Source organism: Phaseolus vulgaris, chromosome 7 (genome assembly GCF_000499845.2).
Source record: "Phaseolus vulgaris cultivar G19833 chromosome 7, P. vulgaris v2.0, whole genome shotgun sequence".
Classification (NCBI taxonomy): domain Eukaryota; kingdom Viridiplantae; phylum Streptophyta; class Magnoliopsida; order Fabales; family Fabaceae; genus Phaseolus; species Phaseolus vulgaris.
The window spans coordinates 3645005-3670864 of NC_023753.2; the positions used below are offsets into that span (position 1 = coordinate 3645005).

Sequence of the window (25860 nt, forward strand, 5' to 3'; positions counted from 1 at the left end):
CGTTTGAGATCATGGGTGACTGTCAATTGTAATTTTATTGTGTATTTACTTCTGATCTTGTGTAAGCTAATTTCTAGGGGAACGACACTGTAATCAAGAGAAGCAAGTCTTTTTTCTTCGGTTACAGACTAAAATTCAGTAATATTCGGTAAAAAGTGCTTTGTAAAAATTCCGATTGAATTTGCTTTCCTATTTTGGTTATAAAATTATGTTTTTTTTTTTTATATTTTGGTTATTTGGGGGTGTCAAAATATTATTTTTCCACATGAACCCTGAGTTGTAACCATTTTCATTTTAATTTTTAATTTAAAATGTTGTAATATTATTATAAATGGTTGTTGAAAAGTGTTATTCGCTATCTTTTTCTTAAGATAAGCGGCGGACTCATGACCCTATACCGATTAAGGTAATTTATTTAAAAATAATAAAAAATGAATATTATTACCACATAATATATGGACTTCAACATTTTACATCAATATATATAAGTTTATCCTTTAATAGTGAGATTTATATATAGATTTAGGAGGTGTAAAAGTTTAAAGCTTAATAAATTTAATTAGAAGTTTAAAAAATTAAAAAGAAGTCCGGTTGACTATGCTCATTACTCGTGAACAATACAGTTTCGCCACCGGATTAAGACAGAGATCAAAGTGAAACGTTTGCAAATGTGTTTGTAAGTATAATTATGGCCATAACTGGCGTTCCGTTGTTTGTGAAATTCGTTGTCTTTTGTTTTTAGTTGGAAAACTTTGATTACCAAGTTATAGTGATAAAAAAAAACACTTTACAGTTGACGAACAAGTAATCCTCGGACAGTAGCAGATAAGGAATAGGTAGACGAGTTGTCATGAACAAAAAGAAACAGTCTCACTCTAGATATTGTTCTCTTACCAAAAAAAGTAGATTGAAGTTAAAACAAAAACAGGTAGCCCGAGCTTGTAGACTGCATTTTGCTCTGATACCCAATGCATAATTCAAGCATCTCTGGAAATTGTCCGACAAGCCACGACTTGAATTTTTGAAGAAAAAAATAGAGGTTTAGGAAATACTACTTCTGATTGATATTACGAAGCCAAGAGTGCTTCTAACTTAGCAATCTGATCATCCTCATTCTTTGGAATAGGATCCCTGTTAACCTCTTGATACAGATCATGTTTCCACTTCTCTACTCGCGACTTAACAGGACGGTGAACTTGTTGTCTTCCATTAAGTTTGTCTCTTCCCCTGTAATTACTGTCGCCTCCACTGCCCCCAAACCTTGCTCTAGATGAAAAGCCATCCCTCCTTGCTTCACTCTTATTGAGTGCTCTGTCCTCTGTAATTTGTTTCTCAGGTCTATCCAGATGATGAGGATTGCTGCTTCTTTCCTCCTTCCTTTCATTCCTTTCCATAAAATGTTCAGTATGACTTGATTTTACTGCTACTATTGGAGCTGGATTAGCATCTGCTGAATCCACAGGAATCTTCTTCTCCCTAAATGCCCGTCGTTTCCTCATAGTAGGGGGTAGATCATCTTTTCTTTCGGCAAAACCATCTCTTTTCTGTAAATTATCATCCAGTTTCACCTGAGATTTCGTATTTGTTTGCTCTCTACTCTGACCTGTCTCCACCCTTTCATTATCGTCTTTACTCTGAGCAAAGACTTTTCCTGAATGCAATGAAAGAATTTTTTGTGCTTCATTTCAGTGTATTGAGTCAATCTAAATATCATTCACGCACAATAAAGCCAAAGTAAGCTTACTACCAGCTTCCCTTTGTCCATTGCTTCGACCAACCTGCCCAGTACTACCCCGTTCTTCATGCTGTTATACAACAAGCATAGGCAAGCCTAAGATGGTTATATATGGTGGCACTTGAAGGCATGGGACTGAACAAGAATCCGCTACATCAGCCCAGAAAAATAGTTTGCATATACTGAATAACTATCAATCATATAAAAGGAAATTTAAACCTATTAATCAAATGAATCTCCACATCATCTTGAAAATGATAATTGAGACATTTCCTTTCAAATGCAGCTAAAAAACGAAAGGGAAGAGTAGATAAATATAGCAAGTTCTTACAAATCAAGTGTGGCAAAGCAAATGATTTGATATCATACAGCTTGCACAATCAACTATGCAAGTATAAGCTATTCATAGTCATAGTGTTTAACCTTAAAAGAAAGTGCCAGTTGTTTTCTTCTGATAACATTTCTAGTTCATATTTCACCTAGTATCACAATACCACGTACCAATCCCACCAATATTGAACAACTTGAAAATCAGGACAAGTTGTAGTGGTTAAATATTGTGATAAAGGTCAGGGCCAAGAATTTGCATTAAAATTGCTAGCCAAGCAAATGAAATCGTTCACAAGCTGTACCTGACAGCTAATGGCATGAAACAGAATAAAAATTAGTTTATCACATTTTTCTCCCCTTCCCTTCCCTTCCCAAAACAATATAAACCGTTCTTTACTAGCGCTACAAGACAACTGATTCAATACAATTGCAATCCAAGGCCATATACAATGACTGTGAACTCAAGTTCACAACTTAATCATGGGGAATGACATAGCTAGGTAGTGTATAATATTAAATAAATTTAATTTCTTTTTCGAAAATGACTAAATACCAACCAAACATGTTCATGAGAATAACATTCCTAGGTATAATATTCAAAGGGAATTTGACTCCTGGGAAAAAAATATTATATTATGAAACAAACACCCACAGATAAGGTTAGTACCTATCTTTACCATCAGATAATTTTTTTTGGCATTGCTAAATCACTACAAAAAAAATTGTGTAGAGAAAAAAAACTTACAACTTTCTAATCGTGACTACAACTTGAAATCAGAACAATTATAGGGAGAAAACAAATAGTTTAACCGCTTAAACAGAGCAGGGGAATTATACATTTATTTTTTTTCTTTCATTTCCTACGAATCCCTTTTGGCTGGACACACACACTACTCAAAACGGAACTTAAACAGAATCTAAACAAGATAAAAGTCAATATAGAAATTTGAGCACAATTAGGAGCAGAACTCCGTTCACTATGAAACAGGAATGGCTCATGCATTCATTCAAAAAAATTGGTATGACCTGGTAATGAGAGCGAGATCTTGATGGCTGAGACGAATGTTTGGATGGCTGAGATGAATGTTTCGATGGCTGAGATGAATGTTTGGATGGCTGTCCATGATCGTTTGAATTTGATTTCTTGGGAGCAACAGCATCGAAAGGTTCTCGCCTAGAATGATGTGGCAGCGATGGGTTTCTCTTATCTCCCCCATCAGAGGTTACTCTGTTCCTGTCCCTTTCTCTTTCTTGTTTTCCATCCCTTCTATATCTCTTGGGACTACAACCCACAACCCCAAAAACAACAATATTCAAAAACGAAACCATATACGTATTTTCCCACAACTACAATCAATGCATTTAAAAATAATCCAACCCCAGTTCAATCGAAAAAAACATGGAATTGCAATATTGGAACGGTGAATAACCAATGCACTACGTTAAATGTTAGGTTGAATTGAAAAGCAGGGAATTGGCATTAGGTTGAAAATGGGAATTGACATTGGAGTGAGAATAGAGAGCACCTTGGTTCTTGATCGAACTTGGAGTGGCGACGCTTGGAATCAGAGTCTCGATGAGACATTAGGTTTTTTCTGTCGAGAATTGGAATGGATTAGGATTAGGGCTAAACGTGTTTCAGTTTCTGTTATAGTACAAGTGATTCATTTTAGATCTCACAATGCTCATGGAACGCACTACCACCTCAAAGATCAAAATTTATTTCTTGCGTATTCAATATATTATTTATTGAATATTGAAAAAACAACGAAAATTATATTTTTTATACTAAAAAAAAAATAAAAAATATATATATATATATATATATATATAATCTTAAAATATTATCTGTATTTTGTTCTCTAGAAAGCTCATAAAGAGCTGTATATTTATTTGGTGCATATATGTGTGTATGAAATACTTTTCATTAAGTAAAATTTAAAATGAACAAACAAATATTTAAAATTTTATTAAGATTAATTTTTCCCATCTTTGAAGTTTTGTTAAGATTATGCAATCTCATTTCATCCATACTGTATAAAAAAACAGTAAGCTTAAGACAAAAATCTCATTTCATCTACACTGTTAATGACAAACATGGTTGACATAAGTATGCTTTATAAGAAGGGATTATACTATATTAAAGATATAATTCTTAAGTGAATGATGAATGGAAAACTTTCTTAGAAAAGTTTATAAGTAAATTTATAACTAATTTATTCTTTTTTCTATAAATATTATATCTTTTCAAAAATATAAATTCACTATATCTTTAGTTCTCTATTGTTAGTCATCTAAAATAGATAAAGAGTATTTTTAGTGGTAGATTTTTAACATATAGTATGTTATTTGCAAAATTTTACATTAAATAGACAGATAAGATTATTGTAATAATAATTACAAAAACTCTAAAGATCTTTGAGATGATAAAAAAAATAATATTTTAAACTCTCTCATACTAAAAAATATTATAACGAGACCTGCAGTATGTTATTTAAAATCTTAAAATGAAATCTACATTAGATAAAAAAAATTAGTGTAAGATCTTAAAATAATTTTTTTATAGCATCAACAAGAAAAGATAGTTTGATTTATATTTTGATCCGTGTAAGTTTTATTTTAATTAAATTTTAAGTATTTCATAAATTTAGTTATTTTTAATTGAGTTTTTACTAAATTTCTATTAGGTTGGATATTCAAAAATATTTTTTATTTTTATCTAAGTACACTAAGAAGATGGAGTGAGTTAATTTATGACTTTGAAGAAATTGAAAGAGAAAAAATCAAATTGATTTGTGAATTGGAGACCATAAAACAAAAATAATGGTAAAATCATCTCATTTACAACAAAAATCAAACAATAGGATGCATAGAACAATTTTTTCAATATAATTTAAAATATTCATTTATGAAATACTTACAAAATTTATTTTTTCTTTGAGATGTTTTCATAATACCAACACACTTGTCTTTGTCATATCCACTAAAATTAGAAATCTTACCCATCCTAATAAAGTAGGTTGTAAATTTTGATCCTGAAAAGTTCGAGTTGATAGGTTGATGGACCAACTTGCTAGGTTTTAAATTTTTTATTTTTAAAATTTTTTATTTTGTTATATATATATATATATATGTATGCAATGTATATATTTTTAATTCCCATTTAATCCTTTAAATATTTTCTAAGATTTTAATTGATTTATTAATGTCTCTAATTGAATAAATTAAAATAATTATTGTATTTTCGTGATAAATTACTCCATCATAAATAATAATTGAAGTGTAGTTTATAAATGTTAATAATTTAAGTTAAAATATATTGCATATTTACATCCTTCAACTAATGTAATAAAATAAAATTAATTTTTAAAATATTTTTATCTTAACTAAAACAAACATACTAAAAACCAATTTTCTCTCAACCTTTTACAATTTAGGTGAGTCAAGTTGACGGGTTGAAAATACCAATTAGATCTAACAAATTTTGACAAGTTGACAAACCAAAATCTGTTTGTCACCCTTAACTAATATATCTTCTTTATTTTACACTTATTAAAGTGTTTTAAAAGATTAATTCAAGATGATATTGACCTAACTAATCAAAATTATCTCCACATTGTTGTATCTTAATTAATTTAACAAAAAATAATATATATATATATATATATATATATATATAATACTATAATGTTCATGGTTAATACTTAATGGATGAGTACTTTTCCATCTTTTAGGTTTAGGAGTAGTGATTTCATTACTCATCACACCTAAGTAGTATTTATTGAAATCCAATGCACTACTGTGTACTTGAGCAATGTGAATCAATGTAAATCGCATGCGTTTGGCTAAATGAAACCAAAAAGATATAGCCATGAGCCAACAAAACTTAAAAATATTCATGAATCTTTTATTTTGGTGGCAAAAATGAGTTGTAACACACTAAAAAGTGATTTATTTTTGGGATTAAAATGCCACAACAGTTCATGGAATTTAAATTTATGTAACCAATCTTTATAAAACACTATGTATATGTGGTTGATGATGCCCACATTAACTAACTAATTTTGTTTACTTGATAAAACTATATTTAAGCATGAATATGCATTCCTCTTCAGATGGCACTTGAATACTTATTAAGTGTTCATAAATGACAAATAACCCTTCTAGTACTTGTTAGGTTTATAATAATAAACAATTTACAATTCGATTAACTTTTAATAATAAATATTGTACACGACTTCCCAAATATTTAATAATGAATATTTTATTAATAGAACAAACCTCATGAATCTAAATATAATTGTATTCACGATTCTATTATAATAATCAATTATCATTTATGCCATTATACATAAAAAAAAATATAATATTATCTATTTCATAGTTTATAAGCCTAACTCAATCCCATAAAACCAATTCATGAAATGAGGTTTGCATCCACTTATATATAATGAAATGTCATAATCTCTAGTTGATGTGGGATCTCCAACACACCCCTCACGCCGAGGGTGACAGTTTGTGCGTGGGATAACATATTATGGGTGGTCCGATAACACCCATGAGTCGGTTTTATGGGTTGAGTTAGGCTTAAAGTCCACTTCGTAATATGGTATCAGAGCCATTTCGAGCCTATCCTAGCGAATATTTGTTGGGCCTATCGTGCCATCCGCTATCGGGTCGTTATCAGACTACCCATAATTTGTTGTTCCACGCACAAGTTGTCACTCTCGATGTGATGATTTGTGTTGGAGATTCCACATCGACTAGAGATGAGAATATTTCATTGTATATAAGTGGGTAAACCTCACCCCATGAGCCAGTTTTATAGGGTTGAGTTAGGCTTAAAGTTCAATTTGTAATACTGTCAAATTCATAACCTATTTTTACTTTTTTTTTTTCATTTTTATACATGGAGTTTTTATTTTTATTTTTTACATATGTTGTAAAAATATAAAAACAGTTGAAGTGACCTCGTATTATATAATAGTTTGTTTTGTAAGTTGTGACAAATAGAGCCGAAGATGATTCACGGGACATCATTGGAGTCTATAATTAGAATTATCCATGTCTGTGTTTTCAATCTAATTATATATTTCTTATTTAATTTGTACCCTTCGTTGCATTTGATGCTAAAATCAAATTTTTGTTTGGTAATATTATTTGACTACTCAGAATAATTTTATAACAATATTATAGTGTCACGACAAAACATCGTTATTTTTATTCCAGTTATCATTTTTTGATTTATATATATATATATATATATATATATATCTCTTAAATTATTTTTCCCATGTGATAGTTGTCGACAGATTTATTTATTTATATAAAAATTGTATCTTTAGTAACTTATTTGTTCGGAAAAGTAATATGTACTCAGTATTTAATCATGATTATTATAAAGTTTAATTAAAATATATTGATAATATTACTGCCAATGTTTTAGTCCAAAACTGGAAAAAATCTGGTAAATTAAATGATTATAATATCAATATATATTTGAACACAAAAATATTAAATATTTATAAGTGATAACATATTTTACAGTTTTAATATGAAAATTGTGTTGCATCCTAAATTAAATAAAAAAATGCTTCTTTGATTAAAATAAATAAAAAATAAATAGTAAATGAGGTTTTGTTGATTGGTGAAGTGAAAAGGTTGGTGCAGAAGGCTGCAATTTGTTGTTCACTGCCTCTGCTATTCTTACCTTTCTGCTCTCTCCCTCATAATTTCTAGTTCCACCCTCTTTATACACTGTCAAATTCTATTTATATAACAACAAAAAAAAGAAGATAAACAAAACAAGTGTATGATAAAGATGAAATATAGCATCTACCAGAACTAAGAAAATCATTACATTTCAATTTTTACTGTTTTGTCAGCTAATTTAACCTTCTGAATGTGTTGTATTAGGCGTCTTCATGTATAACGGTCACTGAGATTTATTTGGACTGCTGTTCCATTCAGTACAGTTGATGTTTGGTTTTTACATCCAAAATTTTTACTTTCACCATTTTTTTATTCTGAAATGGATATTTTGGATCCTGTTTTTTACATCTATTCCAAAATATAAAAAAGGCAATGATAGCTTTTTTGGAAGATAAGAAAAATGTAGACCAACTGTTATAAACTACTTTCAATTCATTAGAGGGATACAATTAAATCTGCCTTTTCTATGCCATAAATTTTGCTCAGAAATAATACATAATAAAAAACAAAATCAAGGCAAATTTAGATCAAATTTAGATAAGTTTCTGGCTCACAAAGAATGCATTTAGCTCTAGTTAATTATTATAACCGGTAAAAGGTGCATTGTGCAAGGGAGGTTTTTTGTTTGTTTTTCTTTTCTTTTTCAGTACCAGGGGAAGCTCTTTACACTACATGATTTTCTGCTGCAATATATATATATATATATATACCTCTGATAATAGCTTCAAATTTATACTTCTTTGATCAGTGCAAAGATGAAGGTTGCTACAGAAGGTTGCAACTTTTTGTTCATTATCATTTGCCTTTTACTGATATCAGGTTTCTATCCTTCCCTTCAGTCTCTCTATGTCAATGCCAGCTAGTTATTCATTCTCAGATACCATTTCTAATATATATTCTCAACTGTGCAGGGCTTGGCATTCATTCTTTGTCTTATGATTATTCTGCTACCACAAAGGTAATAACTCTTCCTCACCAATAGTTCCATATACTATAATCTGGAAAGTTCACACTAGAGTATTCTTTTTGAGATGCAAAATGTTTTCCATGTTATTTTATTTAGACTTGATAACAAATTCATTTTATAAATTATAGCTTAAACCAGATTAGATATAGTTATGTGGCAGCTTCTGTCAGCAGTTAATGCACAAACTTACTTGTGTTGCCGTTGCTTTGAAATGAAGCAGTGCTTGGTAGAACCTGAGAGAGCACAGTATGGAGGAGGCATTATAGTAAATCCAGGATTTGATCACAACATAGAGGGTTGGACAGTGTTTGGAAAAGGGTCAATCAAGGAACAGATATCGAATGAAGGCAATAGATTCATTGTTGCTCACAACAGAACCCAACCGCTGGATAGTTTCTCTCAGAAGGTCCAACTTCTGAAAGGAATGCTATACACCTTTTCTGGTAACTTCACTTTTTCCATTGCTGAGTTATATGACATCTCTTTCACTAAGATTCATTTGAGGAATGTTTTGACATGGTGGCCATTACTTTTCTGAAACATTTTGAATGATTGATTTTCTCCCTTCTCCATATTCAGCTTGGTTTCAGGTCAGTGAAGGAAGTGATACAGTGTCAGTCATGCTCAAAACAAAAGAAAGTGAACTGGTACGAGGTGGCCAAGTGATAGCAAAGCATGGATGTTGGACCCTTCTAAAAGGCGGCATAGCTGCAAACTTTTCAGGCCCTGTTGAAATTCTTTTTGAGGTGAAACACATTCTGGATTTATACCTACCATTCTTTCAGCAACAAAACCTCTACAGGGACCCAAATGAAACTCTAGATAGTTATCAACAACCAAAAACATAATTATACCTACCTATTTTCATCTTGTCTTATTTTACATATTTCCTCAAAATTCAACTGAAGTAATACTATAGGGCACCTATTTGTGAGAATAAAATGCAACCTTTATTTTGTGTGTATTTTGATACATGTTTCGTTAGCTAAAATTTGTTCAACCCTGTAGAGCAAGAATTCAACTGTGGAAATATGGGCTGACAATGTCTCGTTACAACCATTCACTAAAAAGCAGTGGAGATCACTACAAGATGCCAGCATTGAGAGGGTAAGCTTATATGCAAATCCTACCCTCCTCACAAATGTTGAAATTTACATGAAAGCCAATGCTTTTTTATTTTCAAATATATAGAGTGCTTAACATCAGGGGAAGAAGCATTGCATTTGTTTTGATACCACTACTAAAATGAAATTCACCAATTTTTAGTCAAGCATGTGGTCATTATTAAGAGGATGTCTGCAGTAGCAAACCAAACTGCATATAGAAAATCAGTAGCAGTAAATAGTAGACTAAAATACATTTATTTTCCGTTCTCTTATTTTTTATTTTTTCTTTGATCTTCTAAATTTAAAAAGTTTAATCTGGTCTCTTAAAATGTCTCTGTTAGACTATATTAGTTTTTTGTCAATTTACCACACTAACAATGTTAAGTTGATTGACTTAACAAACATCCATGTACCTGTCACAAATTGTCATGTGTGTCTAAGTTGTTAGTGTGCTTAATTCATAATAGAGACACTTGATCGAAGTATAAATCCTTAAACTTAGGACCAAATTCAAACTAAAAATAAGATAAGAACCAAAAAGTATTTGAACCTAATTTGTAAAAGGAAAAAGAATTAAGTGTTGATCTATAACATGCAGGTACGCAAGAGGAGAGTGAGATTTCAGATAACTCGTGTAAATGAAACAGCATTGAAAGGAGCTAAAGTCATCGCCAAACCAGTGAAGTTGAACTTCCCATTTGGATGTGGAATGAACCATTATATCCTCACGAACAAAGACTACCAGAATTGGTTTGTGTCAAGGTTCAAATTCGCAACCTTCACCAATGAGATGAAGTGGTATAGTACAGAGAAAAAGCAAGGCGTGGAAAACTATACTATCTCAGATGCCATGCTGAAATTTACCAAAGAGAATGGCATTTCTGTGAGAGGCCATAACATTTTCTGGGACGATCCAAAATATCAGCCTGAATGGGCCAAGACCCTATCACCTGCGGATTTAGCGAAAGCAGCAGCAAAAAGAATGGAATCTGTGGTTTCAAGATACAAAGGACAACTGATTGCATGGGATGTGATGAATGAGAATCTCCACTTCCACTTCTTTGAGGACAAACTCGGCCAAAATGCCTCTGCAGAAGCTTATGCAACAGCTTACGAGATTGATCCAAAGCAAAAAATGTTCCTGAATGAGTATAACACCATTGAAGATAGTGGGGATGAGGATTCCAGCCCAGTCAACTATATGAAGAAAATTAAGGAGATTCTGTCATTTCCAAGAGTTGCTGGAATGTCACTAGCAATAGGGTTGCAAGGCCATTTTGCTAGTGGCCAGCCAAACCTTGCTTACATGAGATCATCTCTTGACCTTCTTGCTACAACTGGACTTCCAATATGGCTCACAGAAGTCAGTGTGGATCCACAACCAAGTCAGGTATTTCCTTAACTTCAGAAAATATTTTTATGAACTTCTCATGAACCAACTTCAGCTTGTAACATTACACATTGAGTCAAGTTGTAAAGTTGGTTATAAAGTTTATTAATATATATACAAAACAAAAAATGTATTTTGATTAATTAGACTACACTATCAGTAAACATTCCTTTCATATTGTCATTAAATCACATAATGTCATGTATGTATTGTAAGTTTGCTGATATTTTTAACAAGTAACTTTAAAGTGATACTTATAATAGTTTCTGCTGAATCACAGTGTAATTTCTTTTACTGATACAAAATGGAAATTATACTCATCAAATTATTTATTTAGTTCTTCTCAGAGACCCCATAAACAAAATTTTATCTTTTTATCTATTAGATAAAAGAAAAAGAAAGAAATCTCAATATACCAGCAAGGTGACTGACTGCATTGTGTTTACTTTTCTCATTCTTGTTTCTTGAGTAGGCAGAGTATTTGGAAGATGTACTAAGAGAGGCGTACTCTCACCCTGCTGTGGATGGGATTATAATGTTTTCTGGTCCAGCACAAGCTGGTTTCAATACCACTACTCTGGCGGATGAGAATTTCAGAAATACTCCTGCAGGAGACGTTGTGGACAAGCTGATTCAGGAGTGGGGAACTGGGCCTAAGATTGCCGCAGCAGATGGCAGAGGAATTGTAGATATTTCACTGCACCATGGAGATTATGATGTAACTGTTACACATCCTCTAATTCACTCCCCTATAAAAATGAATCTAAGTGTTAAGAAAGATTTTTCTCTGGAAACCATTCATGTGAAAATGCGTACATAAAATGTTTTGAAGCATGCAGGCATTGCAGTTGTAAATATGAAAGATTGTAATAAAATGGCTGCTGCAATGCAGCAGGGTTCATTCTTCTTGATGGTTTATGTTCCGGTATTTGAATATAGTTTCATTCCCTCCTCCTCAATTAGGATAAAACCGTGATGAACACCGATCTCTAAAATGGATAATACTTAATAATATGTGGTTAAGTTCGGAAGAGTTTCGTCCCACTGTAAACTATACATGCTATTTGGATAAATATAGGTTAGTTAGTCACACAAATAGTAACTCAAATCATGTTCCTATAAATAATAAAATAGGTTAAGTTCTCACTAAAGACATCCAAGCCCATATGAATAAAGACAGAATGAGGATATAAACACCCGTGAGAAATTTCTGTCATCAAGTAAATAAATTTTATGAATAAGTTAAAAATTAGTTTTTTTATGTGTTTTGCTTATCACATTTAGCTTCTATAGAAATTTTATTTTAACTTTTATGTACTGGCTGCAATGAGTAGTTCACAGTAAAGCAAAGTAACCTCTTTACAATTTCAGAAACGTAATTTTTTTTCCAGAGCAGAACAATGGAAGAAAAGAAATCAAAGTCTTTTGTCCTTGTAGTGGTTTTGGGGTTAACTTTTTAGCATTTTTATTTGGTTGAAGAATGCTAATAGATTATAATGATGTGGTTCGTTGAGATGATGAGACAATTTTTAATTTTATTATAATTATTATAATAAATTAAAATAATATGAAAAAACACAAGTTGAATTTTACTTAAGTGATACTTCTTTACACCACTTCATAATGGAAATTATATTAATACTAATAATTGTAATAATAATATTAATCATAATAAAATAAATTTGGAAATAATACTTATAATTAGTAAGAATAATAATTTTTTATATTAATATTAATGTTATAATTAAAGTTAATTATAGTAATAAAAATAACAATTAATATTAGTTTTAGTATAGACAATAAATATTAATAACTATACATATTATAATTAATTATAATAATAAAATTAATTATTAATAATTATAAATATGATCTATATTAATGATTACAATTAATATTAATATTGTAATAATAGTTATTGTAATAAAACTATTATCGTTTAAAGAAATACAACTTGCAGCCGTTTTATTACAATTTTAAAATTGAAATCATATTTTCAGTGATTTCTTATTTTTATTTTAAAAAATAAAATAAAATGAAAATTGTATGCACAAATAAAAATTCTATAAAATGAAATCATATTTTGAAGTTCATCCACTTTTATATAAACATAAGAAAAATGATATTTGACAATTGTTAGAGTTGTATATAAGAAAAATGATACTTTTGACAATTCTTGAAGTTGTATACAACTTTTGATATGATAAGTTTAAAAATAAATATATATAATAAAGGATAAATTTATAATTAAATGATATGAAAAAATATTAAATAATAATATTGAAAGTTGTATGTGGTTGTATAAAACATTGTGGTTGTCAATGTATCATTACCTTAGACATAAATATTTCCAAATGGGTAATGATACATTGACAACTCATTTTTTTATACAATCACATTACAACTTCCAATACTATTATTTTAATATTTTTTATATTATTTAACTTTATTATATATATTTATTTCTAAACTTATCACATCAAGAATTATATACAACTTTAAGAGTGTCAAAATATCAATTTTTCTTTCCGAATCAACATTTACGAAATTTTGACATTATACTTATAAGTAAAACGAACTTAAATGAATAATAAACTTAAAAATAATTACTATTAAAGTTTGTAATTACTAAAAAATTAAACAAAGTTTTGGATAAAAATAGTTCTATATATGTCTAAAACTTTAAAAATTTACACTAGTTTGTTATCGACCCTGTAACAAGATATTTTGCTCATGCCAATCCAATGCTTCTGATTAACACTTGTTGAAAAACTGTAACATGTGAATTCAGTTAATAAGTAATTAATAATTTAATTTATCACGTATATATATATATATTTATATATGATTCCAATATCTATCAATATTATTTCATACAATGTCATTATCTTCCATCATGTAACCTCTTACAATGCAAAACAAACATGATTAAATCAATTAACGACCATAAAAAATGAATGATGCCATTTAAATACGCTGGCACAAGAGTTCAGAATTTCAGTCATTCTTTCACTTCCTGCAAAAAAAAATCTGACGAAAGTAATTGTTCTTTTGAGAACATTTCTTTCAAATCTTCCTACAAGTGCTTCGTGTTGTCTATATACCAAATACTCTGATCAATTGGCGTTGTCAAAGTGAGCATTGTTCACGAAATGACTATGACATTGCATCGTGGTTTCATTTAGATCATCACGTGACTGTTCTAGAATTTTTCCATTTATTCTTGGAGAGTAAAACTCTCTTCATTATTGTTAATTCTAAGTTTTGTGATAGATCCATCAGAAGCAAAAGGATAACGAAGAAACGGAAGGAAAGGAAAAGAAAAGCGCAAGAACATGAAGAAAAGAAGAAAGAACAAGAAGAGAAATGAAATCAGGGTTCAGAAAGATACCTTCATGAGGAAAACTGCGGATTTGCGAAAGCAGGAGAAACAAAGTGAAAACAGATAATGGAAAGCTGATGCACTTTCAGTATAAGGTATCCAACATATTATATACATGGAAAAACCAAAAATGGGCTGAGAGAAAGAAACAAATAAACCGGCCCAAGAGGCCCAAAGGGGTGAAACTCAAAAATTACTGTGTGAATATATACCCCCTACACTAAAATGAAATATGTTGTGTGGGGCTTATTTGATGAGTGATAAGATGAAGGTTTGTGCAGAAGGCTGCAACTCGTTGTTCATCACCATTTTCCTTTTACTAATCTCAGGTTTCTCTCTCCTTTAATGGCTGCTGAGTATTCACTTCAACCATTTCTATATATCTAATGCGTCTTCTTTAACATATGTGCAGGCTATGGCGTCCATTCTTTCTCTTACCATTATTCTGCTACTACAGATGTAATGCCATTTCCTCACCAATACTTACAAATCTCAAAACTCCACTAACTTGCAAAATGTTCTTCACGTTACTACGTCATAATAATTTTATTTTACAATTATCGCAATCTACGTAACATGATTTGTCCATTTTAAGAAGTTTATGATAAAGGAAATAAAATAATCTATGTATTTATTATCTATTTCATCAAAGGGTAAAAATACCAATTTTCAAGATTCAACAATTTTTTTAATGCTTAATGAATAAAATTAATCTTACAAAACATGTTTAAAAAAATTGCTATGGAATATATATATTTTTTAAATATAATTATCTTTAAGATATACTGAGGTCTGTATAAAAGAATAACTAGGGACTATTCTAAATATAGTTTAGGAAACTTAAATGCATTAATATTATTAATTTTTTTATCATTACTTTATTTTGAAATATCAATAATGCATTCACTTTATTGTACTATATAGCAATACGCGTTATTCTTAATATGGTTGAAAGTTTATTTATTATATTATATGCACTGTCATTAAGTATAAGGATCACTCGAACTATTTATGAGTATTTGTTTTGAATTTTTTAGAATAATATTAATTAAAATGAAATAATTAAACCAATTTTATAATTAATTGTATAAGGATTGTGAGATCTGTAGATTTTATTTATATTGTTGGTGATAAAAAAAATCTATAATTAATTATTTCTTATATTATATATAGTATTATACCGTGGTTGAATTGGATATTTATTTATGAAAATAATAATAATAATTAAATTGATTGTTTTTTATGAAATGAATAAGAATTAATTTATTTTACTGGTTTGAAAATAAGCAGTGCATAGCAGAAGCTGAGAGAGCAGAATATGGAGGAGGCATTATAGTAAACCCAGGATTTGATGAAAACATAGAGGGTTTGGAGAGTTTCTGGAAAAGGGTCCATCAAAGAAGGAATATCCAATGAAGGCAACAGATTCATTGTTGCTCACAACAGAGAACAACCGTTGGATAGTTTCTCTCAGAAGCTCCAACTCAGGAAAGGAATGCTATACACCTTTTCTGGTAAGATTCATTTGAGCTTTGAGGAATGTTTTGACATTGTTTCTGAAACATTTTGAATCACCATTTTTCTCCCTTCTCCATGTTCAGGTTGGTTTCAGGTGAGTGAAGGAAGTGACACGGTGTCAGTGATGTTCAGAGCAAAAGGAAATGAACTGATACGAGGTGGTCAAGTGATGGCAAAGCATGGATGCTGGACCCTTCTAAAAGGCGGCATAACTGCAAACTTTTCAAGCACTGTTGAGATTCTTTTTGAGGTCAAACACACCTTCCACAAATTCTTAACAAACAAAAACATATTAAAACCATTACACTCATTGTTTTGTTCTTCCTTCTCTATTTTTCTTTATAATTATAAAAGTTTATTTTTTTTTATTATTACACTATCTCAAAACACGTTATCAAGTAATAATTATTTAGATCTTAAAAAATTATTCTTTTGTTTTGAAGAAAAGGTATAATTCATTGACAACCCCTTAAATCCATATTATACTACCTTACCACTAATTTTAGTAATATTCTATTCAATAGTTTAATTTATATTTTATTAAATAACTTAATTTAATGTTACTATATTATATATTCAGCATACGTAAGAGAAAAACTGGATGAAACAACTTTTCCTTTTAAAAAGTAAATTTCTATGAAAAAATACATTTTAAAAGCCAACTTACAACTTCATTTTAGTAAAAAATATTTTACTCAAACTGATTAAAAAATATAATAATAAAAACTATTATTATAAAATAAAAAATGGATTGTATAATGAGAGTTTTTGGGATTGCATCTCTTAGTCGTACAACAACACAATTGAAACCTAGTTTTATTTTCCTTTTTATATTATTATTTTTTTTTCCTTCTTATAAAAGATTAATTTTTTTTATTGATTTTTTTTAATTCATAGTTGAGTTCTTTGGAATTCCTTGTTGAGTTATGCGATTCTGATTAAAAAAACTTTCATTTAAAAAAAAATGGATTGTATAATAATGTAGAAAATGTGGATTGTCAAATATATGAAAGTTAAGAGAAACAATTATATTTTTATATTGTTTAAAATTTTATTATTTTAGTGACTAAAATAATGATGTCTTACTTTCTTATATGCATGTTTTGTTAACGAAAGTTGATTAAACTATACAGAGCAAGAATTCAAGTGTGGAAATATGGGCAGACAATATTTCCTTACAACCATTCAGTAAAAAGCAGTGGAGATCACTACAAAATGCCAGCATTGAGAAGGTAAAAATAATGCAAAACCTAACCCTAATTTACATGATAGGCCATGTTTCTTTAAGTTCACCAACTGTTAGTAAACTCAAGCATGTGATCATTAAGAGGAATGAATGAAATAGAAGACCAAGTTGCATTGAAAAAATCACTGTAAATTGTAAACGAGTCTTGATCTACAACATGCAGGTACGTATGAGGAAGGTTAGATTCCAGGTAACCGATGAAAATGGAACAGCACTGAATGGAGCTAAAGTCATCACAAAAGGAGCAAAGTTGAACTTTCCATTTGGATGTGGAATGAACCATTTTATCCTCACAAGCAAAGATTACCAGAACTGGTTTGCTTCAAGGTTCAAATTCACAACTTTCACCAACGAGATGAAGTGGTATAGTACGGAGAGAATCCAAGGGCAGGAAGACTACAGTATCGCAGATGCCATGCTGTCATTTGCCAAAGTGAAAGGCATTTCTGTGAGAGGCCATAACATTTTGTGGGACAATGAGAAACAACAGCCTCAATGGATCAAGACCCTTTCACCAGAGGATTTAAAGAAAGCAGTAGCAAAAAGAATCAGGTCTGTGGTTTCAAGATACAAAGGACAAGTGATTGCATGGGATGTGATGAATGAGAATCTCCACTTCCACTTCTTTGAGGACAACCTCGGCCAAAATGCCTCTGCACAAGCATATGCAGCAACTTTCGCGCTTGATCCAGGGACACAGATGTTCCTGAATGACTTTAACACCATTGAATTTAGTGGGGATAAGTTAGCCAGCCCTGTCAAATATATACAGAAAGTTAAGGAGATTCTGTCATTTCCAGGAGTTGCTGGAATGTCACTAGCAATAGGGTTGCAAGGCCATTTTGCTGTTGGCCAGCCAAACCTTGCTTACATGAGGTCATCTCTTGATCTTCTTGCTACAACTGGACTTTCAATATGGCTCACAGAAGTCAGTGTGGATCCACAACCAAGTCAGGTATTTCCTTAACTTCAGAAAATATTTTTATGAACTTCTTCATGAACCACTTCATGAACCAACTTCAGCTAGTAACATTACACATTGAGTCAAGTTGTAAAGTTGGTTATAAAGTTTATTAATATATATACTAAACAAAAAATGTATTTTGATTAATTAGAATACACTATCAGTAAACATTCCTTTCATATTGTCATTAAATCACATGTCATGTATGTATTGTAAGTTTGCTGATATTTTTAACAAGTAACTTTATAAAGTGATACTTATAATAGTTTCTGCTGAATCACAGTGTAATTTTTTTTAGTGATATAGTATGGAAATTATCATCATCAAATTATTTATTTAGTTCTTCTCAGAGACCCCAGAACAAAAGGTTTATCTTTTTATCTATTAGAAAAAAGAAAAAGAAAGAAATCTGAATATACCAGCAAGGTGACTGACTGCATTGTGTTTACTTTTCTCATTCTTGTTTCCTGAGTAGGCAGAGTATTTGGAAGATGTACTAAGAGAGGCGTACTCTCACCCTGCTGTGGATGGGATTATAATGTTTTCTGGTCCAGCACAAGCTGGTTTCAATACCACTACTCTGGCGGATGAGAATTTCAGAAATACTCCTGCAGGAGACGTTGTGGACAAGCTGATTCAGGAGTGGGGAACTGAGCCTAAGATTGCCGCAGCAGATGGCAGAGGAATAGTGGATATTTCACTGCACCATGGAGATTATGATGTAACTGTTACACATCCTCTAATTCACTCCCCTATAACAATGAATCTAAGTGTAAAGAAAGATTTTTCACTGGAAACCATTCATGTGAAAATGCGTACATAAAACGTTTTGAAGCATGCAGCCATTGCAGTTGTAAATATGAAAGATTGTAATAAAATGGGTTGCTGCAATGCAACAGGGTTCATTCTTCTTGTTTTCCAAATATCCTACAACTATCAATGGTTTCCTCACACGGTTACATATACATGCGATTTGGATAAATATAGGTTAGTTAGTTATTTAGTCACACAAATAGTAACTCAAGTCATGTTCTTATAAATAATAAAATAGGTTGACTTCTCTATGTAACACAAATACACATGGGATACGTAAAATTTCTAAAATGTAGGACATAGGGACACAAATGTATTATTATATAATTATGAATTATGTAAATTAACTATAAATATTTATGTGCACAAGTATCTTTTAGATTTTGTTGGGAGCAGAAAGATATTTTTTTATGACTGATTCAAAAGAATTTGTTTCGTATTTCTATAATTATAATAAAAATTTATACAATAAATTTAAGTTTTTAAAAAATGATTGTATTTTTTTAAATTGTGTTAAAATCATACAAAAATTTTCAGAAATCCAACAAATATTTTTTATTTCAACACTTCACCAAATATCTCACACGGATATGCCATTTAAGTGTAGGGTTCTCACTAAAACATCCGTTGCCTTAATAGGCTGAGTTTCCTTTCTATCTTAATGGGCCAAGCCCATATGAATAAAGACAGAATGAGGATCTTGATAAACACCCGTGAGAAATTTCTCTCATCAAGTATATAAATTTTATGAATAAGTTAAAAATTAGTTTTTTTATGTGTTTTGTTTATCTCATTTAGCTTCTATAGAAAATTTATTTTAACTTTATGTACTGGCTGCAAGGAGTAGTTCATAGTAAAGCAATGTAACTTCGTTACAATTTCAGAAACAATTTTAGAAACATCAATATTCTATTTCACAGTAATTTTTTTTCCAAAGCAGAACAATGGAAGAAAAGAAATCAAAGTCTTTTGTCCTTGTAGTGGTTTTGGGGTTAACTTTTTAGCATTTTTATTTGGTTGAAGAATGCTAATAGATTATAATGATGTGGTTCGTTGAGACGATGAGACAATTTTTAATTTTATTATAATTATTATAATAAATTAAAATAAAATGAAAAAACACAAGTTGAATTTTACTTAAGTCATACTTCTTTACACCAGTTCATAATGGTTAATACTAATAATTGTAATAATAATAATAATAATAATATTAATCATAATAATAATATTAATATTGTAATAATAGTTATTGTAATAAAACTATTATCGTATAAAGAAATACAACTTCAGCCGTTTTATTACAATTTGAAATTTGAAATCATATTTTCAAGAATATCTTATTTTTATTTTAGAAAATAAATAAAATAAAAATTGTATGCACAAATAAAAATTCTATAAAATGAAATTTTGAAGTTCATCCACTTTTATTAAACAAAATTAAATTTTATGTACAGATTTCTTTTAAAAAAATACACTACTTTCATAGAAATTCCACAAAAGGCTGCACTGATATAACGTTATTGTTGTAATAAAAAAAATAGAAGGGCTTTTGAAACTCTTTTGGTTGAGTAACGATGATAGTTTTAGAATAGAATTCTCGTTAAAAGTTGGAACACAACGACAGATAATATTGAATGGTTGTTGTATGTGAAAATTTTCTTTTAAAAAAAACGTGAGTATTTTATACATAATTCACAAACATTATGAGCAGATATATTTGTATAAACATAAGAAAAATCATCCTTTTTTATTTATATTTGTATACAATTGGTTAAGAAGTGAACTTTTAAGTCTAACTCAACCTCATGAAACTCTGGTTCATGAGGATGAGGTTTGCACCCACTTATATATAATGAAATGTTTTTATCTCTAATCGATGTGAGATTGCAAGAGAATATGCCATCTAGTTTTCATAAATTCAAATAAAAATAATCATCTTTAAAAGCAAAAAAAAAATTGTAATTTTTTTATCATGAGTGATGATTGATACTTTGACAATGTGAAAATTTACATGGAAATATAAGTATTTTTATTTTATTTTATTAAAAATCATGTTAATAATTCATATTAGTCTCAGTACGTCAATTGAACTCCACTTTGTATAATAAAGTATTACTTTTTTTTTCAATTTGTTGAGGCATGTGATCTTATATGTATTGCCGTCCATAATGCATGCACCTGAAAAGAAAATGTATGAGCACAATTATTTATTCGAATGCATTACACACGTGGCATTACCAAATATCTTAATTTAAGTTAACAACACTCATGTAACATGTGATAACAGACAGAAAAAATCACATGTGGTTTGATTTGATATCAGTCTCAGAAAAGGAAAAGAAATCTAATATAACACCGACAGAAGTTCCTTCATTCAGTTTGGTTCAGTCTGTAATGCCACATACATACTGCATAACTTTATTTCTTTAGTATATTTTATAAGTTATATAATAAGCTGGGCATTTGGTCTAGTGGTATGATTCTCGCTTTGGGTGCGAGAGGTCCCGAGTTCGATTCTCGGAATGCCCCTTTTTTTTCACATTTTATGTTTTGTTTCTTCCACCAAAAGAACAGTAGAATATGTGAATCAGTCCCTAACAATCTGGCTGCATTAGTCTTCATGGTTAAGCACAATTTCTGTATTTTCTCTCAACAAGTTTGCAAGCATCAGTCACAAACAGAAAATGTGGAATGCTATCCTTAAACCACACTATTTGTGAACCCTACATTCTACAATGAAGTAGTTTTGCTAAATGAACTATATTATTCAAACTGAATTGGGAAGGAAGCTGTGGATTGTTGTCCTAGATGCTGGCAGACAAAATTATCAATCTTAAAAACAAAGTATGAACACAATTGTCTTAACTTATAATTTACAACACTCAGATGCAATCACCAAATCACATGTCTGGTTTGATGTAAGCTACTCAAAAAGGGAAAGGAAAAACTAGTATCACACCAACACAAGTCACTTCAATCAGATAGGTTCGTCTGGAATACAACGTACAAATATATTTATAGGGCAAAACTCGAGCTTCAGTTTATTGATTTAGAATTTTTTACAAGCCAATCAACAACTGTATCAATGCTGGTAGAGTTTTTACAGGAGATCATGAAGCAACAAACTTCTCTATCAGTGATGGATTTCAGTCCCCTGCACATATGAAACAAACATTCAAAGTACATTCTGAAAGCTAAATTTAATTTTTACTTTATCATTTGGAAATTTTTTAAGCAAACTTTTTACGTTGATCAGCATTATTCTCAACATGGGTACGTACATCTGAACATCTAATACACCTAGAGAAGATACTTACATCTGATCTGTGAGGCCTTGCTTGGACAATGCTCCAGGTTTGTCAATCTTATTACCCAAAATTAGAATGGGAATCCCATCTAAAGAAGGTTTGCTTAACAAGTCATGAAGTTCAATTCTAGAGACAGGTAAATTTTCATAATCAGCTGCATCAACAACATAACTGCAAGTTCCTCCACAAAATAATTACATCAATCATATGTTATGATCTTGACCGAATAGATAATCTAAAAAGAAATTATACAGTACGTAGGGAAAAAAGAGTGTAAAAAGTTGAAAACATTTCACTAGATAAGAAAAAGCAATACTTCAGTTACTGATGCAGAGGTTGTGTTATGTGTTTCAAAGTTTTAGAGGACATACACAATTGCTGAAACAGCACGACAATATCTCTCCCACATACTGCGAAACCTTGGTTGACCTCCAAGGTCCCATAACTTTATTGTCACATTCCCTTTAGTTATCTTTTTCATATTAAATCCTACCTGTAGGTAACAAGTCATCAAGTAAATTTGCAGGCACAAAATTAACCTCAAATTTGTGGAAATAGACAACACGAAGTATGGCATCAAAATTAGTTATCAGTGATTAAAGAAAGATAATTTAATTACCGTGGGAATCATCTCTTCACTATATCCACCAGTCTTCGTCAAAATCAAACATACACCAGGCATCAGCAAGGTAGAAAAAGAACAAATGAAATGGAAAACGAATCATATACAATGTTTTCTGTTACATACTGCAATGACATTTATTAGTGACGTTTTCCCCGCATCCTGAAGACCAACCAGAGATAACTCCATTTCTTGCTTGAAAAAGAGACTATATATCATTGGAAACAAGAGAAAGAAGAATAAAACATTTAAAAGAGAATCGGTGTAAGTCCTAATTCCAACTCAATGCCATTATATATGCATTATGTGCTTAAAATACTAACTCATCACAACTTCACACGCAAAAGAATAGAAGTATGAGCCTTAGATTTTGTGACAGATATTGAGCATGCATAACAGAAGGAGAAGAAAGAGAAAAATAGTGGTAGTAAGTTTCACCTGCGTAACCAATTGACGAAGGCTCCCCATATCCGCAACCCCATTAATTCAACAGAAACACTTTCCTTTTTCAATTTCTTCACAAACACTTTCCCTTTATGAAGTTCTGCAGCACCACTGGTTTTTTTCTTTCTATCCCCTAGTTTGTTTTACTCTTTCAAAAAGTAGAACCAGACATGGTATGTATAATACAAAAAATGGGTACAAATAAGAAGTGCTTATTTTATCATAAGACAATTTCATCTCCCAAAATTGATATCATTGACGTATACAGTAAATACATGTAAAAGAATACATAATATATCCATGACCGGAAGGTGCGGACTGTTAGGTCCTGGAATGCCATTATTGCCCAACAGGTTAATGAGATAAGTTGTCAACTATGCGCATGCACAAATTGTTGAACTTTTTTTTATCGGATCACCTTTTACATTTGATAGTTGAGAGGAAGATACCAATCATACAGTTCTTCTTGGCCTACCAAGAATCTGCCTTACCCAAATGATGTTGACGTTAGTTGATTGCTTGCGATAAGGATCAGAGCAAGGCAGTATGAGACAGGACTACCCAAGTTTGAATCTTTTGAAAAATATCTGTAACCTTAGGCAGTAATTTTCATTTGGGTGAACCGTTTGAGAAATCAAATTACAATATTTGAGGTATAGTTCCTTAACCCTTTTGGTAATTTTATTTATTTATTAATTCTTCTCCTTCATTTATATTTCTCCTGTGTTAGGTGCATGTTGAGTGAATGAGAATCGATTTCTGGGTACCCATATAAGCATTTCTTTGCACCTTCGATGACTTCAGGCTGGAATTTTAATTTAGTTAATATTGCCTAGGCCATATTTGTGATAATGCTTGCTCTCTAACTTGGTTTTCACTGTCTTCCTGGGCACAAGAATATGTTATTTATGCAATTAATAATGTCTCTGTGAACAGGGAATGAGGGGTTTGCGAAATCTTGAGGTTTGGAAACTGGGAGTTGTCAACTATTTGGATGCATTGAAACTGCAAGAAAAACTGGCTTTGGATAGAAAGCTTCATCATAGGAGATGTGATACTCTTCTGTCTTTGCAACAGCCCCTACATAACTGTTGGCAAAAGTCCACAATTTGTTAATCCCCCAGTCAGAGTTGGAAAAAATTGGAGCGGAATTTCACTACAGACGAAAGGGAGAAGACATTCATTTCATGGTCCCCACCACCCCATTTTATATTTATATATCTCTTCGCCACATTGTTCTTGGTGCTCATAGTTTTGGGGAGAAAATTGAGTCAACCACGATTGAACTGGCTGCTGCCTATGGTGTGAAAGCTTGTCCTGGACAAAGTGGTGAGACTGGGGTATGGGTTGGAGAAAGGAAGATAGGTGCTATTGGCGTTCAGATATTGACTGGAATCACTTCTCATGGGATGGCATTTAACATTGATCCTGATTTAAGCCACTCTAGGCACATTGTTCCCTGTAGAATTGCGGGTAAAGAAGTAACATCTTTGAGAAGGGAGACAGATCTGGTCCTTCCCAGCGAAGAAATACTACAGGAAATGTTGATTTCATGTTTTGCAAGAATCTTTTATTATAGTGACCTGATCTTGAAGTAGGATGCTTAAGATTCAGTTACTTTAGCTTGGCGAAAATTGTAAACATTTGTTTATTCTTTCATTCTAGGACAAATCTTTAAGTTAATATAATTCGTGCTTGTTCTACATATATGCATAGATTCTTATGCCCTCGATTGTATGACACACATAAATTGGTCAAATCCTGTGCATTCTGAATTTTTGTGAAAGACAATGATCAACCTAATTCAATAGATTGATTCCAAGATTTAAATAATATGTGTTGTTGAATGATAAAAGACATATTACTCTACTCTGTATATTTGATTGTTTGTGACTTGAGAAGTAGATATAATAATAGTTGAATTTTGGTGTAACGGGGACCAAAAAATGCATCTTCATAACACTAGATGTTGATTCCCTCATCCGCACACTCACACTCATCCTATCTGGATTTTGAAACCACTTCTATTAATGAGTACTTCACTTTTTAAATGGTGAGTATTTGGTAGGTAGAGTGTTGTGTTGCTAACATGACTTGGAACTTGGAAGTGAGGTCTTTACTTCATGCTAGGTTGGAAGTATGCTTTCGCTGTGACAGTTTTTTTAAGATCAGCTGCGGGAAATAAGATCAGAGATTCAGACTAAACATCATTTGTTGGGGAATTGCAGTGATGAAATCTGTTTGGTTGGCTGTTAAGGCTTCAAAATTAAATTTCTTTTCCAATCAGAAAATGCCTACTTGTGTCACGGGACCTAACCAAACA

General features: G+C 31.0%; 3 protein-coding genes, 1 non-coding gene and 2 pseudogenes across 5 annotated transcripts; 4 read left to right on the forward strand and 2 right to left on the reverse strand.

Moving 5' to 3' along the window:
- Positions 1-826: 826 nt before the first annotated feature.
- Positions 827-3781, reverse strand: LOC137828170 (uncharacterized). Its single transcript, XM_068634633.1, has 4 exons — positions 3592-3781; positions 3092-3347; positions 1748-1805; positions 827-1651 (listed from the first exon to the last, which is right to left on the reverse strand). The coding sequence occupies exons 1-4, from the start codon at positions 3648-3650 to the stop codon at positions 1068-1070; spliced, it is 957 nt and encodes a 318-aa protein (XP_068490734.1). The 5' UTR covers positions 3651-3781; the 3' UTR covers positions 827-1067.
- Positions 3782-8224: 4443 nt separating this feature from the next.
- LOC137829517 (endo-1,4-beta-xylanase 5-like) lies at positions 8225-12149 on the forward strand. The gene is made up of 7 exons (XM_068636329.1): positions 8225-8596; positions 8689-8735; positions 8965-9187; positions 9324-9490; positions 9753-9851; positions 10449-11240; positions 11713-12149. Exons 1-7 carry the CDS (start codon positions 8533-8535, stop codon positions 12058-12060), a joined length of 1740 nt encoding a protein of 579 aa, XP_068492430.1. The 5' UTR covers positions 8225-8532; the 3' UTR covers positions 12061-12149.
- Positions 12150-14887: 2738 nt separating this feature from the next.
- LOC137828503 (endo-1,4-beta-xylanase 5-like) lies at positions 14888-19331 on the forward strand (annotated as a pseudogene).
- Positions 19332-21620: 2289 nt separating this feature from the next.
- On the forward strand, positions 21621-21692 carry TRNAP-UGG (transfer RNA proline (anticodon UGG)). Its single transcript has one exon. It is a non-coding gene; the product is annotated as a tRNA-Pro (tRNA).
- Positions 21693-21972: 280 nt separating this feature from the next.
- On the reverse strand, positions 21973-23813 carry LOC137828898 (ADP-ribosylation factor-like protein 8b). 2 transcript variants are annotated; one of them, XM_068635644.1, is made up of 6 exons: positions 23532-23813; positions 23220-23301; positions 23091-23123; positions 22843-22964; positions 22481-22597; positions 21973-22317 (listed from the first exon to the last, which is right to left on the reverse strand). In XM_068635644.1, exons 1-6 carry the CDS (start codon positions 23573-23575, stop codon positions 22200-22202), a joined length of 516 nt encoding a protein of 171 aa, XP_068491745.1. In that variant the 5' UTR covers positions 23576-23813; the 3' UTR covers positions 21973-22199. The 2 variants fall into 2 exon arrangements, with proteins under 2 accessions (XP_068491745.1, XP_068491744.1); XM_068635643.1 differs by having other exon boundaries at positions 22481-22642; positions 23532-23785.
- Positions 23814-23891: 78 nt separating this feature from the next.
- Positions 23892-25144, forward strand: LOC137828897 (octanoyltransferase LIP2, mitochondrial-like; annotated as a pseudogene).
- The last annotated feature ends 716 nt before the right edge of the window (positions 25145-25860 follow it).

Bases quoted from the DNA above. Each gene is read 5' to 3' on its own strand.
- LOC137828170 (XM_068634633.1), bottom strand. From the start codon at position 3,650: ATGTCTCATCGAGACTCTGATTCCAAGCGTCGCCACTCCAAGTTCGAT. The intron at 3,348-3,591 runs GTGCTCTCTATT...TGTGGGTTGTAG, and splicing joins AAGTTCGATCAAGAACCAAG to TCCCAAGAGATATAGAAGGG. The intron at 1,806-3,091 runs GTCATACCAATT...GTTGTATAACAG, and splicing joins GATCTCGCTCTCATTACCAG to CATGAAGAACGGGGTAGTAC.
- LOC137829517 (XM_068636329.1), top strand. From the start codon at position 8,533: ATGAAGGTTGCTACAGAAGGTTGCAACTTTTTGTTCATTATCATTTGC. The intron at 8,597-8,688 runs GTTTCTATCCTT...TCAACTGTGCAG, and splicing joins TTGCCTTTTACTGATATCAG to GGCTTGGCATTCATTCTTTG. The intron at 11,241-11,712 runs GTATTTCCTTAA...TTTCTTGAGTAG, and splicing joins TGGATCCACAACCAAGTCAG to GCAGAGTATTTGGAAGATGT.
- LOC137828898 (XM_068635643.1), bottom strand. From the start codon at position 23,575: ATGGGGTTGCGGATATGGGGAGCCTTCGTCAATTGGTTACGCAG. The intron at 23,124-23,219 runs GTATGTAACAGA...ATTTTGACGAAG, and splicing joins CACTAATAAATGTCATTGCA to ACTGGTGGATATAGTGAAGA. The intron at 22,965-23,090 runs GTAATTAAATTA...TGTTACCTACAG, and splicing joins GTGAAGAGATGATTCCCACG to GTAGGATTTAATATGAAAAA.